Source organism: Ahaetulla prasina, chromosome 1 (genome assembly GCF_028640845.1).
Source record: "Ahaetulla prasina isolate Xishuangbanna chromosome 1, ASM2864084v1, whole genome shotgun sequence".
NCBI classification, from domain to species: domain Eukaryota; kingdom Metazoa; phylum Chordata; class Lepidosauria; order Squamata; family Colubridae; genus Ahaetulla; species Ahaetulla prasina.
This window is the reverse complement of record NC_080539.1, coordinates 348926471-348941644: the sequence shown is the minus strand read 5'-3', so window position 1 is coordinate 348941644 and position 15174 is coordinate 348926471. Positions and strand designations below refer to the sequence as shown.

General features: G+C 40.4%; 2 protein-coding genes across 4 annotated transcripts in view; one reads left to right on the top strand and one right to left on the bottom strand.

Annotated features, from left to right (window-relative positions):
- Positions 1-355: 355 nt before the first annotated feature.
- On the bottom strand, positions 356-14992 carry AP5M1 (adaptor related protein complex 5 subunit mu 1). Of its 3 annotated transcripts, none has more exons than XM_058163004.1 (9): positions 14874-14992; positions 12805-13117; positions 7892-8537; positions 6335-6562; positions 5097-5236; positions 2342-2427; positions 1046-1161; positions 799-895; positions 356-549 (listed from the first exon to the last, which is right to left on the bottom strand). In XM_058163004.1, exons 2-9 carry the CDS (start codon positions 12870-12872, stop codon positions 467-469), a joined length of 1464 nt encoding a protein of 487 aa, XP_058018987.1. In that variant the 5' UTR covers positions 12873-13117; positions 14874-14992; the 3' UTR covers positions 356-466. The 3 variants fall into 3 exon arrangements, with proteins under 3 accessions (XP_058018987.1, XP_058018986.1, XP_058018985.1); XM_058163003.1 differs by lacking the exon at positions 14874-14992 and adding an exon at positions 13781-13928; XM_058163002.1 differs by lacking the exon at positions 14874-14992 and having other exon boundaries at positions 12805-13140.
- EXOC5 (exocyst complex component 5) overlaps positions 13973-15174 on the top strand; it is a 26053-nt gene continuing 24851 nt past the window's right edge. The window contains exon 1 of the mRNA XM_058163000.1: positions 13973-14177. Coding sequence (XP_058018983.1) covers positions 14070-14177 — 108 coding nt within the window. The 5' untranslated portion in view covers positions 13973-14069. The remainder of the gene's footprint in view (positions 14178-15174) is intronic.

Sequence of the window (15174 nt, the reverse complement as noted above, 5' to 3'; positions counted from 1 at the left end):
ATTTTCTACAGTTTAAATTCATATATCCAATGCATCTGGAGTACATCTAATTTGGCAGAAAAAGGCTGTGGTTGCTCAATGTAAAAAGCAAAATACTTTTCAGTATGTATATAGTCAGAGATACTTTTAAATTTGTTTCTTAGAAACATTTTTTGAAGGCCAGCAATGTGAAGAAATGATGTTCAGCAACTTAGTTAAGGTTTAGAAATGTGACAGTAAAATCAACAATATCTGCAAGAAAAATTTTACTTTCCAAGTAATCTATTTGGCACCAGGTAAGTTTGATTGTCTAAGCGTTATATATCATGCAACGTCTCTAATAGCACAGTCACAGAAAAACTTTAGACATTTTAAATAATAGATAAATGATCATTTAATATTTTGTTTTACCTCGAACAGAAGCTTTGAACTGATGTAAAATACTTTGGCAATATATTTTTTCCTAGTTAAAAAACTAATAGAAAATTTAGAAAAGTAAAGTTCTATATACAACAGGTGCTGGGGCTTTGGAATTCCAGATGTAGTAATCTGATGAAAGTACCTCACGAGCTAAAATTAAAAGAAATTGAGAAAGTAAGTTCTTTGATTATATCCTAATGTACAAAATACATTTCATTTTTTTAATTTAAAAAGTAATGCTTTCATAAGACATAATAAAGAGACAGAATATTCTAACATAGAGATACATGCTTCATTAAAAACTCAAATTTCAGACCAATACACAAGAAGCAGACATAAAAGTTTGGAAGTTAAATGTATTTGCTTACATTTAAATTGCCAAAGATGTAATATGCTTACCTGTGCTGATCTTTGCTTTGCCTGATGAAAAGACCTGGATGGAATGTTGGTCTGTGTAACATCCAGTAAGTGTGAAATCCAAGATTTTGAAATAAAGCTAAAGACAATCAAGCAAAGAACACTGAGAAAGAGATGCAGTGACTCATTTCTGATTCTGAAAATGAGATCTCTTAGAAACTTCCATCCCCTGAGCAGAGATACCATTTTCCATAGTTTCCCCCATTTTCTCTTAAATATCGCAACTTACTTTGACATATGCAGTATTTCCAGTACAAACAGCATCTACTGGCTGATCCTGATTTGTTGAACCAAAAGCAACAGTCCCGGTAAGAGAAATTTCCAGTGATTTGGGAAATTTTTGCCCTTTAAGAATAAAAAAAAGATAGGCTAGAAACATTTCACATGAATTATTTTACAGGGGCTATTTAATATTTAAAGTATATAACACTTCTTCTGCAGGATAAACTATGTAGGATAACAGATACGTTGGTCCTTCATAAAAAAGAGATGGGGGAAAATCAAGAGCAAAGGTAGTGTGGAGAAGGATTATTTTACCACTCAGAATACATCTTCTCACAATGTACTTCAGTGTAATTTTTGATCAGATTCACTTTTGGTATTGGAGCCTAACTCAGAAAAAGCAGGAAAGTTTGCAAGGATAAAAAAGCCAAAATAATTCTGGCTTGCAAGGATATTCATAGAAGAGGTAGATAGCTGACAAAATAACCAAGAAATAAAACTTTTCCAGGTGCCATTAAGATTTTTGAAGAATTCTAAATAGCCAATTTTCAGAAATAGATAACAGAATTAGTGCACTGTATGTGGCAAATAAAAACAGAAGGGATCCAAGAAGATAATAAAGCAGGGGTAGTTTACAGCTAACTGCCACACTTCCCAATTTTTGGTACCTTTCAAAGCCTTCTAAGTTTGCACAGTTGAAATTTTGGACAAAAATGATTAAAATAAGCATGCTAAATCTTATAGTTGTTGGTTTTTTTTTGCATTGATCCTATCTCCATGGGCCAAAATAGTTGGTCTGTCAGCTGACAATATCACAACACTGCCATGTATTCTGTGGTTATGAAGCCTCGCCAAAGTGCACCTTTAACTGCAAATAAAAGGTTGCTCATGCCTTTTGATTTCATCTGCTACTTTGGAAAAAACTGCTGGAAAAATAGTAAGGCTCTTTACAAAGCAATTTAATTTTCTTCCAGATGGAGAAGACAAATAAAGCCCTAAGTAAAAGAATCTACCTTTGGAATTGTCTGGTTTATCAGAGTTCTCTAAGATACTTTTGGAAACATGGGAAGCTGCTGGATATTAGCATTGCTCTGTTTAAGCCCAGTATTGTCAATACAGAGCGTCCAGCAGCCTTTGGGTAGGAATTTTTCTCATTTTATTTGGGATTGTCAGGAATCAAATGATAAAGCACAACACAAAATAAAGTCCTTCGTCCATTAGTAAACAAAGCAGCCTGCAAGATGTTTCCAAACAAAGTTGAGCCTTTCCTTGAATCAGATGGTGCCAAATATATTTAACTTACCTATGAACCAAATTAGCAAGCTTTTCTCTTTTGATACCTCAAGTTGGCCATAGCTGACTTTGTATTCCAAGTGAGAAATAGGACCTCTAAGGATGAAGAGCAAAGCATTATTACTTGTTGCAGAAAGGGACTCTCAATGACTTTATTATTTAATAAAGCAATTTTGAGTAATTTCTGAATACCTAAGAAAACAGCACATGCCTTTTCTATGAATTATGTCTGACACAAATGAACAACTTATACTAGTTATTCCCACTCTTGGTGCCCTGCAGATATATGGATTTCAACTCCCGAATTCTCAGCAATGGACATGCTCGTGGGGGTAACTGTGTGACGTAAAAACCTTACATCCGGAATGTGTCAATTTTTCTGGAAGACTGATAAAGTAAATAAATTCCACATTAAAGTCATGGCTTTGGGATTTCAAATGATTGCAATAGAGGAAACTTACAATAAAGGACATTGCAATTTTGTAATTCACTGAACTATTTCTAAAATTCAGTCACATTTCCTGAACACCCATTTTCACCTTCTCTTTTTCAAAGCTTCATGTGTTATTTCAGAATTCCAGTTACCTGTGTTGTGTTGTATACAGGTAGCCCTTGCTTAATGCTCCTAAATGGAACCGGCCACGCCGCTACTAAGCAAAACGATTGTTAAGTGGGGGATCACATGACCATGGCTGTGTTTTTTTGGCTGGAAACAAGACTATTCCGTTTTACCCGTTGGGCTTTTGTTTTACTTCTAACTAGTCTCCTGACCTTTGGAATGCTCAGATGCCTGCTTACTGTCTTGTATTGCACTGAAAGCCCAGGACTGGGAGCCATGGGTGCACTACAGAAATAGATTATGGAGCTCTCTAGAGAAAATAGAAAATGTAGAAACAGCAAAAAAATCACTCAACTGTGTGTTCTACAGAAATCAGAGCAGAGAGACTTGATTTTGCTAGGGTGGGGCTTGGGTATGTTCCTCTCCATCTAAACCCCTTAGTTTCCAGATTCTGAGTCAGAACCTCAATAGCATCACTTGGATGTCAAGCGCTGAGAGATATAATTGGCTATAATCAGCATATTGCTACCTCATCCCATATTGATATCTGGCAATCTCGGGTAGATGTTAAAACAAGAATGGGGAGGGAATTGAGTCCTGGGATATACCGCAAAGAAAGGATCAAGAGCTAGAGCTCTCCCCATATAAAAGCCAACCAGAACTGCACTGAAGGAAAATCATTGAAACACTATGTTTCCTGCTCATAAGCCTGAGTCTGTACAGAAGTATACCGTGATTGATAGTATTAAAGGCTGCTGAAAGATTAAGGAAGGCACAGAATATATGCACTACCCCATTTTGATTCCATCACTGGTCATCTACAAGCATGATCAGTGCCATCTCTATACTGTGCTCAGTCAACTGAAAGAGATCCCTATAATCTGTTTCCTCATGAGGCTAGTGAAGCTGCTGGTTGACTGCTTTTCAACAACATTTCCCAAAAAGGAAAGTCATGAGACAATTCAGAAATTATCCACCACTTGGTCAAGGAATAGCTTCTTGAGGAAGGGATGGACCATTATTCAGGCAAATTTATACCTTCATCCAAGATTGAATTCACCACTATTCAGACCCACTATTCAAACCCAACTAATTAGCATTTAGACTTATATACTATATTCATTACACTTATATTCATACAGCCCTCTCTAAGCTTAGCATATTTCCCCCAGCAATCTGGATCCTCATTTTACCGACCTCAGAAGGATGGAAGGCTGAAGCCAACATTGAGCTGGTCAGAATCAAACTCCTGGCAGTTGGCAGAATTAGCCTGCAAGACTGTATTCCACTGTGACACCAGTGTGGTTAAAGAATGCTTTAACCAACCAAAGAGGGATATACTTAGTTTACATCCTCAGGCCCAAGGAGCCTGTCCACTTTCTCAGGACAAAAATATTCCCACATAATCAGATGATTAATCAACTCAACAGTTGGAGTCCAGTTCAGAATGAATCTAAATGAATTTGCAGAAGTCTTGAAAAAAATTGTCACAACAGCTCTTCAGACCATTTTCTGAATCATTTCTATTTCCCCATGGTCCTGTTTAAGGTTGCGTGCAGGTTACCTTTAACAAGGCCACAGAGTGGTAAAATGCAGAGGAAAGATGAGAGGAAAAATACTGGTATTTTGCCACTCTTATTCTCATGATGTCATCCTTAGTAATGGCCCTTATCTGTGTTCAGTCATATGTGTCCTTCACCTTCCTCCAATGATGCTCTGCTGCTTCATCTCTCAGAGCTTCACTGAAAACACAGGGCTTCACAGGCAGGAAAATACCACAAGGTGTAATCTGATCCAAGACTCCAGCCACCCTCTGACTCCAAGAGGAAACTAAGACCTGAGTACGATAAATAGTCAGAAACCTCCCCCAGTATCTTCTAAAAACCCAATAAGGTTTTTACAAAATTTGGGATTTGTATTGTGTATCTATGTATTTTAAATAAGGCTGTACACCGCCCTTTGGGAGAAGGGCGGTCTAGAAATCTAATAAATAAATAAATAAATAATAAATAATAAATAAATAAGGGTGTACTAGGTGTCTGGCAGACCAATAAAATGGTTCCTACCTTCTTGAAGTAGTACACTCAGCTACTCTGACCAATTTCCCCCCCCTATAAATGGAGATTTTTCAAGTACTCCCCAAACAACAATCTCTATAAAGAAGTCTTTGTTTTATTAATTTGAGGGAGGGAAGGACTATTCTTACCTATTAAAAAAGGGAACATAAGCTTTGCAGTATTCAAAAGTATTTTTCATACTTTCATGAAGTTTCAATTGAATTGTGAACTTCCACTGTGATTCTTCTTCTTTCAATTGATAAAATCCCAAAATAGGTGGAACAGGTACCTGGTTGGGATGCACAGAGATAAATAGCTGAATTTGTTATATTTATAAATTAAAATCATTTAATGTATTCTATAAATTGCTGGTTTCCATTTTTAGTATGTTGTAAAGCTACCCTTAGGCTTCTTTTGGAAGTATGTGATAAGGGTGCACATTCTAAAATAAAATAAAATAAATTAAAATAGGATGACAGCTTCCAGATGTCAGATATAAACTCTGTGATTGCTAAACAGTAAGATAATTAGGCAGAGAGTGCTTAATTCTAATGGAAAATAGGAATTAACAACTCATTTGCAAGCTAGATTCTCTAAACCACTGATCAGCAGGGTGCTGGAAATATTTCTAGGATGAAGGCCAAAAGCTCTCCTAACACCACACAAAGCATGTAATGAGCTGGAGGGCCATTGCTAACTTGAAAATTCCTTTCAGAATCACATAGTTGAGAAGGGATCATCTGTCATGTTGAGAAGCCAAGCTATTGCCAAAGATGATACTGGGGCTGCCTTGTCTTTCCGAGATGAAAATTAGGTAAAAATCAACTCGCATGTAAAAACATTACTCATTAAAAGTTCAATTTAAGGCATCTTTTTTCATAATAAATTTAGATGGGCATTGTTATTTCAATATGCTTAATGAGTTTCCAAACTGTCCTATCAACTGTTTTTTCTAGTTTGATATTAGGAGCCTTTGGTAAACATTTGATGTTTTTCCCAGTGGTGAAATCCAAATTTTTTTACTACCAGTTCTGTGGGTGTGGCTTGGTGGGCGTGGTGCGGCTTGGTGGGCTTGGCTTGGTACGTGTGGCAGGGGAAGGATACTGCAAAATTTCCATTCCCACCCCTCTCCAGGGGAAGGATACTGCAAAATCCCCATTCCCTCCCCACTCCTGGGGGAAGGATATTGCAAAATCTCCATTCCCACTCTACTCTGGGGCCAGTCAGAGGTGATATTTGCCAGTTCTCTGAACTACTCAAAATTTCCGCTACCAGTTCTCTGAACTACTCAAAGTTTCCGCTAACAGTTCTCCAGAACCTGTCAAAACCTGCTGGATTTCACCCCTGGTTGTTCCTGACTGGTTTATTACAAATCTTGAAAACTTACCTGGGAAGTGTAAAAGCAGAGATTAAACAGATCTGAAGGTGGTATCAGAGGGAATTTGTAAGGTCCACTGAAAGCTGAGTCATCCATTGCATCAACACTACTGGAGGTCAGAATAGCAGAATCAAGGGATGTTACACAGGGGTGGACCAAAATATCTTGGAGAGGAGAACCATTGGCAGGGAGGTTCAAACCAACAGTCACATTGGGAGCAGTGCCTTCTATATCACACTTCAAACACAAAAATATAGAATAGGAAATTACTGGTGAACAGCCTAATTTTACACTTCCTACAATAAAACACAAGACAGCACTATCTTGTGGCAAGGGGAAATCTCAACTTTTTTCTTGCTTAGAGCAAGAAGTGGACAAACAGTTTCTGTAGCTAAAATGAATCTTGGTATTATATCATATTTTTAGTTTTTGGATCAGAACTTTTAAATTATTTCCTTACAAAATATAAGCACAGCAAATACAAGAACTGATGTTTGAAGTAAATTCATTACAACCCTCAATTTTATAAATGTTGCCTTATACAAAGTATAGTGATTCATTCAACCACAATAATATACTCTGATTAGCAACAGCCTTCAAAATATCAAGCAAGAGTTCTGTTTTTGCCAAGGTCTATAGATTCTTTTAATAGAAATTGATGGTAAATGATTTATAGAATCCAACATGCATATTATGGCATAGGATTATAGTTCTTTATTATAAAGTTTTAGCCTTTTTGTAAAAGTATTGATTTAGTAAACTTATTATCTACTGCATATGTAAACAGATAGCATCTGAATTTCTTTTCCAACCTGGACTTTTCACTTACACTGTAAACTACTCATTTTTTTATCTAGAAAATAAAGGTTCAAATCTCTTTTGACTTGTCAAACACACTCAAATTGTAGTCTAATTTTTTTAAGTATAAGACACAATGAAAAAAGTAGCACTTATTTTTGACTATGCACACATTAGATTATATTGTCAGTGCTTCTACTCCAATCAAACACTATATCAATACATAATTTAAATTAACCGTCATTGGACTTCCAAATGTACACAAGCAAATCAGATTTAGAGCAGTTTACTCTTTTTGCTTTTCCTCTCTTCAACTCTTCCATGTCGATTTATAGGAGTATATAATATGTCAGAAATGGGTTACTGATTCTCAATTTGACCAATTTCATAAGGCTATTATGAATGTGTGCGCGTGCACAAGTGTATGTGAACTGCATATGAATCATTGTATACTGAAATATATACATTTGGTAAATAAATAAAAATCAATGTAAAATTGATAAAAATTTTAGCAGCTTGTGCTATTACCAGCAAAACTAAGAGTAAGATATGCAAGAGCATAACTCTAAAGTGAGATTTTAATTCTGTTTTAATTTATCAGAATGAACCAAGCCTAAAAACCCCCCAGTATCTTTCCTTTGGCATGGTAAAGCATTAAAAATATTAAGTTCAGCTTCTCTACACACCAAGATGAGCTGAACTGTTGCTTTTCCAGATGCATCCATGTGTCAAATAGGTTATAGAGATTTGCAGTAGGAATCATCTCACCTTGCATGTTATAGTTCCATAAACTTGCCACATGTCTGCCACATCCCTTTGGTCATACTGGACAGATTTGACTTTTTCAATGATACAGATATTAACTTGAGGCTTTCCCTTGTACGTGTTGCTTCTCCAAGCTGGTGGTTTCTGAGTGTGACTACTTACAGCAACGTGACTGTTTTCCAATGAACCATTTAAATTTGCATCTAGTGGAGTTCCCAGAGGACAGGCCTGCATAACTAAACTTGGAAGTTGGGCAACTTTGACACTCCTCTCTGCTTCACTCTTCTGATTAGAGTTCATAAAAGCCAGGAGACCTGACAAGAAGTCAAAAGCCTGAGAGATTCCACTGATACTGAAGAGAGGTGGTCGTGGCATAAGGGACTGTTCAACTAAAGGGAGGCCAACATAAATCAATCCACTCTTCCGGAAAGCTACCACAGGCCAGAGATCCTTCCTTTCAACCTGCAGTGTATAGACTGAGGTCTTGTTGATCCTGGAACAGCCATCTCTACACTCCACAAAGTGTTGACCTTCATCTATCAGCCTCAATTCAAATAGTAATGCTTTGAGGAAAGGACCGTCTTCTGGTATTGGCACGTAACTTGGCCCATTGAAAAATTGTGCTCGCTTTTCAACTGTGGGGTAACGTCTGCAATATGGAAATAGAAGTACAGTAGAAATATTAACATTCTGTAATGTCTTCCTCCTTGCACAAATCTGGAATCAGGTACAAAAGAACACATCAACCTGTTACTATTCCACACGTATAAAACTTGAAATACATCAGGTTGACGCTGGAGCTAATTTGCTAAAACCCTGTTCCAATTCATAAATGGGCTCCAGCATATTTTCATTTAAAAAGTAAGCGTTTTATGCAGTGACAGTGAACTTTTTAATGTTTTTATGTTCTTATATTCATGTATTCAGCTCTCATTTCACCTGAACAAGCACTCATACCCCAAATGTATCTCCATTAGTGATTGAAGAGATACCTTATCTTAACTGAGGAATCCAGAGACTTGACTCTTCATAGTTCTGTTATCAACAAGATATTTTGACTGCACTGATTGGAATATTTTTAAAGATACCTCTGCAGACCTGGATGAACTCACAGATACTGTAACATCATATGTCAGCTTCTGTGAAGACCTATGTGTACCTACAAGGAACTTGCGAATACACAGTAACAATAAACCTTGGTTTACACCTAAACTTAAGCAGCTACGACATTCCAAAGAGGAAGCCTACAGAAAAGGTGATAAAATGCTGTACAATCAGGCCAGAAATGCACTAACAAGGGAGATAAGAGCAGCAAAAAGAAGCTACTCTGAAAAGCTAAAGAATCAATTTTCAGCAAATGAACCAGCAAACATGTGGAAAACTCTTAAAAATATCACCGGCTATGGCAAACCTCCTTCCCAGGCTGAAGGTAATCAACAACTGGCAGATGACCTGAATGAGTTTTACTGCAGGTTTGAAAGGAAACTACAGCCACCTATCTCCACAACCCCCATCTCAGACACACCAACAACAGCCAAGCCTCCTACAACTGACCCCATTTCATTGGGTTCACAACCCCTAGTGATCACAGAAAAGGAAGTGCAGGACCTATTTCACAGACAAAAGCCAGGAAAAGCTCCAGGCCCAGACAAGATAACTCCTTCTTGCTTAAAAGTCTGTGCTGACCAATTGGCCCCATCTTCACCCATATTTTCAATAAATCACTAGAGATGTGTTATGTTCCTTCTTGCTTCAAACGCTCTACCATCATCCCAGTGCCGAAGAAGCCCACCATCAAGGAACTGAATGACTACAGACCAGTTGCTCTAACATCTGTAGTCATGAAAACCTTTGAAAGGCTAGTGCTTTCCTACCTGAAAACCATCACGGATCCGCTGTTAGACCCCTTGCAATTTGCATACCGAGCAAATAGATCAACAGATGATGCTGTTAATATGGCTCTGCACTACATCCTACAACATCTTGAGTCTCCAAAGACCTATGCAAGGGTCCTTTTTGTAGACTTTAGTTCAGCATCCAATACCAGCATTCCAGACATTCTTCTACCTAAGCTAAACCAGCTACAGGTACCGGACCAGACTTGTAAGTGGATCACAAGCTTCCTAACCAACAGGAAGCAGCAGGTGAAGCTAAGCAAGATCACAACAAATACCTGTACAATTAGCACAGGGGCCCCCAAGGCTGTGCTCTCCCACTTCTCTTCTCTCTGTATACCAATGACTGCATCTCCAATGATCCATCTGTTAAGCTACTGAAGTTCGCAGATGACACAACAGTGATTGGTCTCATTCGAGACAATGACGAATCCGCATATAGACAAGAGGTCGAACGACTAGCCTTGTGGTGCAACCAAAACAATCTGGAACTGAACACACTCAAAACCGTAGAAATGGTGGTAGACTTTAGGAGAAACCCTTCCATACTTCCACCTCTCACAATACTTGACAACACAGTATCAACAGTAGAAACCTTCAAATTTCTGGGTTCTATCATATCGCAAGATCTCAAATGGACAGCTAACATCAAAACATAATTAAAAAGGACAACAAAGAATGTTCTTTCTGCGCCAACTCAGTAAGCTCAAACTGCCCAAGGAGCTGCTGATCCAATTCTACAGAGGAATTATTGAGTCTGTCATTTGCACCTCTATAACTGTCTGGTTCGGTTCTGCAACCCAACAAGAAAAACACAGACTTCAGAGGATAATTAGAACTGCAGAAAAAATAATTGCTACCAACCTGCCTTCCATTGAGGACCTGTATACTGCACGAATCAAGAAGAGGGCCGTGAAAATATTTGCAGATCCCTCGCATCCTGGACATAAACTGTTTCAACTCCTACCCTCAAAACGACGCTATAGAGCACTGCACACCAGAACAACTAGACACAAGAACAGTTTTTTCCCAAAGGCCATCACTCTGCTAAACAAATAATTCCCTCAACACTGTCAGACTATTTACTGAATCTGCACTACTATTAATCGTTTCATAGTTCCCATCACCAATCTCTTTCCACTTATGACTGTATGACTATAACTTGTTGCTGGCAATCCTTATGATTTATATTGATATATTGACCATCAATTGTGTTGTAAATGTTGTACCTTGATGAATGTATCTTTTCTTTTATGTACACTGAGAGCATATGCACCAAGACAAATTCCTTGTGTGTCCAATCACACTTGGCCAATAAATTCTATTCTATATGCTAATCATAAAAGCACAATGCTTGCATTATTTGCCAGCCTAACTATCTGAGATACAATTTTTTGTATTTCTCTGTTCAGAATGGTTGACTATTATTGGCTGCACTGGTATGTCTCCTTAATGATTAGCCCTATAGTTAATTATTTCATTATTCAGTGTGAAGGAAATATCAATCACTTGTAATATCACCAGGAGACCAGAAAAACATATTTTTTAATAAATGAGTTTACTATCTTGTACAATAATTATTTCTAAAAGACTCCTTTGTCAGAAGTAAGACTCCCCGCCCCAATTAATCTAATTCAAAAATGTCAAGTTGACAGTGTAACTTTAAAGTATATAGTACAAATAAACAAAAGGGAATAATTGGTAATATGTTGAGTTGGTATTTGAACTTGGCATGGTGGAAGATTTCTATTTGTTATTTCTAATTCCCAGTTTGACTGAAGGATGCCTGAAGTGTTCCTGAGTCTACACTGCAAAGTACAATTACTGCTATACCTAAACAATCACCATCACAGTTTGTGTATAGATTTTTCAGAAACAGTATATGGTCTTTATGTTTTTCATTTCAACTCTTGCAAAATTCACATGAAAGAAGTAAGGGCTTGTGGGTGGCAGAGTATTTTCTTGTTTAGATATAAACAAGTTTTTCCATTCTGCAATGGTGTGAATAGCTTCCCTTTTATTCAAACTTTATCCCCCCAAGGCTTATATGTCTGATTCTCTTTACTGCCATCTAGTGGTTACCAGTTATTTGCAACTCGGATATGGAACTTATTCTGGCCTTCTCTCCAGTCTTTGTTAAAGAATAGGAGAGCAATTATACTCCACTGGGTTAAGTCTAAACAAGTCATTTCTTATGGAAATCCATAGTCTCCACCCATCTCTAGTACAAGCTGCAAGTAGGCCTGCAATATCATATTTCTACAGAGATAATGACTCATACAGAAAGGACTTAAGATTTCTAGTGTTTATGCTTATATAACTGGAATTAATCATAAATTTAATTCTAGTTACAGTTCACAATCCTCCACTCGACTTTCCCAATAAAGTTTTGCTCTTCATAAATAACAATCGGCTAGACAGACCAAAGATCTAAGGTTTCCTATGTTCCCAATGTTAACTTCTACCCTTTCAAAAAATCATAGGCACTATAGATTACAGACACTTCTCTGAAAGATGCCAGTCTTTTGGAATTACAACTATCAGTGAACCTTGGGGAGAATGAAAAAAGCTCTAAAACAACCTTACAGTTATATATTAGAAATGGTCTTCCCTCCAATGTTCTCCTAGCTTATATGATAAAGATGTTTTTATTGGTAATTCAATGTAAATTTGGATTATACAAGGCTGTGAAGGAAAGACATTGTAAAACTGCTGCTTGTCCACTTTAACCTATACTTGTATATTCTGAGAGCATCTCTATGTAGTAGCAGACACTTCATTCTCATTACTTGATATGGATATCAAAAACTGAATCTGTCAGCATGCAAACATATGCTCTCCTAAATTATAGATTATCTACTAAAGAGTGCAGGATGCTTACTATCCATTAGCTCAATTCACACGAGTTTTGCTTTAGACTATAGACAGAAAATAATAGAAAAATCAGCATAAGGTGCCAATATCTGCAGTAAAAGAAATGTATGTTATACAGGCTTGGACCAGACAAATATACCGTATTACCTGGAAAACAACACAGTGCTTTGTGTCTCTTGCTCATGACTGATGAGCCATAGTCCTCTCAGAGCCATCACTGATAATTAGCAGACTGGAAGGTCACTTTGTCCATGATAGCTTTACTGCCAAGAAACTTCCAGTTCTGGGCATTGTTTGATGTGGCTCATAAATTCTTCCTTCTTATTTCCAGTGCTGCAACTTGCTTCTGCATGGGAGGATTGGATTCTCTTATTCTCCACCAAACTCCCTTTTCACAAACACACCATCAGGGCACTTATTAGGACACACTTCTCTCGTTAATTATATTCCACACAAAAATCTAGGGGAGACAGATTAGGGAATCTTAAATGTATCGGACAACAGGCTTTCAAAAGGAACCAAGGCCCCCTCAGCCCAAATTAGACCCAGCCCATTCTATGCCTGGAGTTACACCCCAACAAACACCCCAGTTTTCTAGGTCAGCAGTTTCTTGTACAAGGGCTTCCCAATTTGAAAAGCCCAGTTCTAGAAAGAGGATCCACACCCAACCTGGCCCTTATAGCAGGGGAGAGCCTCCAAATTAGGAAGAAGCCCAGCTTCCTTCCATGTACAGCAATGTATTATTCGACTGAGAGACTTCTCTCCAAGCGGGAAGGGCAGATTCTCTTGCAGCACAAAAAGTCTCTTCCCTAGTCAGTGTCTCCCCCTCCTTCTTATAGGAGACAGTCTCCTAAGCCAAGGAGCTGCACTCTGCCCCCTAATTCTTAAGGCATCCCTGCTAAATTGGAGTACTTGCTCCAAAAACGCCTTCCCTCATAATAGGAAATCGCTTCCTTTAAACCCCCTGAGACAATAGGCCTCAACTGCGCCGAGCAGAGCCCCCTTTTACAGAGTACGCGGCCTCCTCCCTATACAACTCGGTCCCCGCTCAACCAGAAGCGCTTCCGCCACCCGTCCCTCCTCTGGGTGACGGTTTGAGGAGGCCTTCGGTCCCAGCGCCGACCTCTTCGCCGGGTCTCTCCTTTTCCCCCACGAAATGAACGGAGAGTGGTTGCACCAAAGGGCCGAGGAGACAACAGCGGTGGCGGCGACAGCAGCTGACTGAGGCGCCTGGGCGGAGCCACCTTCCAGGCCTCACCGCGGCTGTGAGCCGAGCAGCACCGGTGGCCGCTTGGGGGGCCTATGGTTGGTTTCCGAAGGAGGAGGAGTTGGAAGTTGCCGCTGCCGCCGCCGCCGCCGCCGCGGGGGCGGCGAACGCGGCAGCTGGAGCAACCTCGCTGCGGGAAGAGACAATGGAGGAGGCCTGGGCTGGGCGCCGGGTGGCCGGCCTGAGGGGACGGGTTCGCGACAGAGACAGCGACGGGAGCGCCCTGGCCGCGGTCACGCCCGAGCTCTTTGAGGTAAACATTGGCGGGGGATGAGGCGCCCACCCTCCTTTTCTCTTCCTGCTGCAGGAACAGGACCCTCGCTGGGGGAGATATGGCCGAGGCCGCCCCAGAGATAAGCCGGCGGCCCTCGCCCGGGGGCAAGTGGTGGGAGTGATTGCCTCAGGAGCAGGAGGGCGGCGGCCAGTAAGTCGCGTGTGGGAGAAAAGTTGTCACGGGAGAGCTAAACCCTGTACCGGCGTGGGTGTGTTTTCTTCTTCTTCAATAGGGAGGGTGCCTCTGGCTCTGCCCCCCCCCCCCCCCGCCTATGTAATTGCTCTTTCCGTGGGCTGTTGGCGCTGACCGGGCATGGAAGCCCCGGGGGTGGGGTGGGGAGTTGGTGGGCCGAGGGTCTCTCAAGGGGTTCGGGAGGGGAAAGCGGGAGATGTGCCTTTGCTGGGAAAGGAGGGGAAAGTGCCTTTCGCAGGTGTAAGAATGAACTATCTCGGGGGTTGGAAGGCTGAAGGGGCGAAAAAGAGAATGATGTTGTGTGAGTTGAAGGTGAAGAAAGAGAAACGGTGGAAAGAGAAGAGGCAGGACGAGACCTAAGAGAACCGCCCGGTCCAGGCTGGAGGGACGGAGCCACGGAGGTTGCCGAATCAGGCTGGAAAACCCCGAGCGGCTGCGGCGGAGAAAGGAAGGCGGGTTGCTTTCCACCGACCCACGATTTACCCCGCACTCCGGTGAATCCGCGAAGGCCGCAGAGCCAATTCCAGCAGCCACCGGGAGATCAATGGATGCTTGACTGGAGACCGGAAGAGAAGGCGGAAGCCCCGGCAGGCCGCCATCAGACTCCCAAGGATGGTTTTAAAGCGAAGAAGCAGAGCTGAGATGACCGGCACGATGGGCAGAAAGAGAGAGCGACCTCGATGGGAGCCACTCGGAGCCGAAGAGGCCCGGAGGAAAGAAAGAAGCGTGGCGGAGGGAGAAAATGAGGGATGAAGAACGGGGGAAGTTGGAACCGGAGGAGTGT

Bases quoted from the DNA above. Each gene is read 5' to 3' on its own strand.
- AP5M1 (XM_058163004.1), bottom strand. From the start codon at position 12,872: ATGGCTCTGAGAGGACTATGGCTCATCAGTCATGAGCAAGAGACACAA. The intron at 8,538-12,804 runs GTAATACGGTAT...TCCATATTGCAG, and splicing joins AGCACTGTGTTGTTTTCCAG to ACGTTACCCCACAGTTGAAA. The intron at 2,428-5,096 runs GTAAGAATAGTC...CTTCATCCTTAG, and splicing joins TATGTTCCCTTTTTTAATAG to AGGTCCTATTTCTCACTTGG.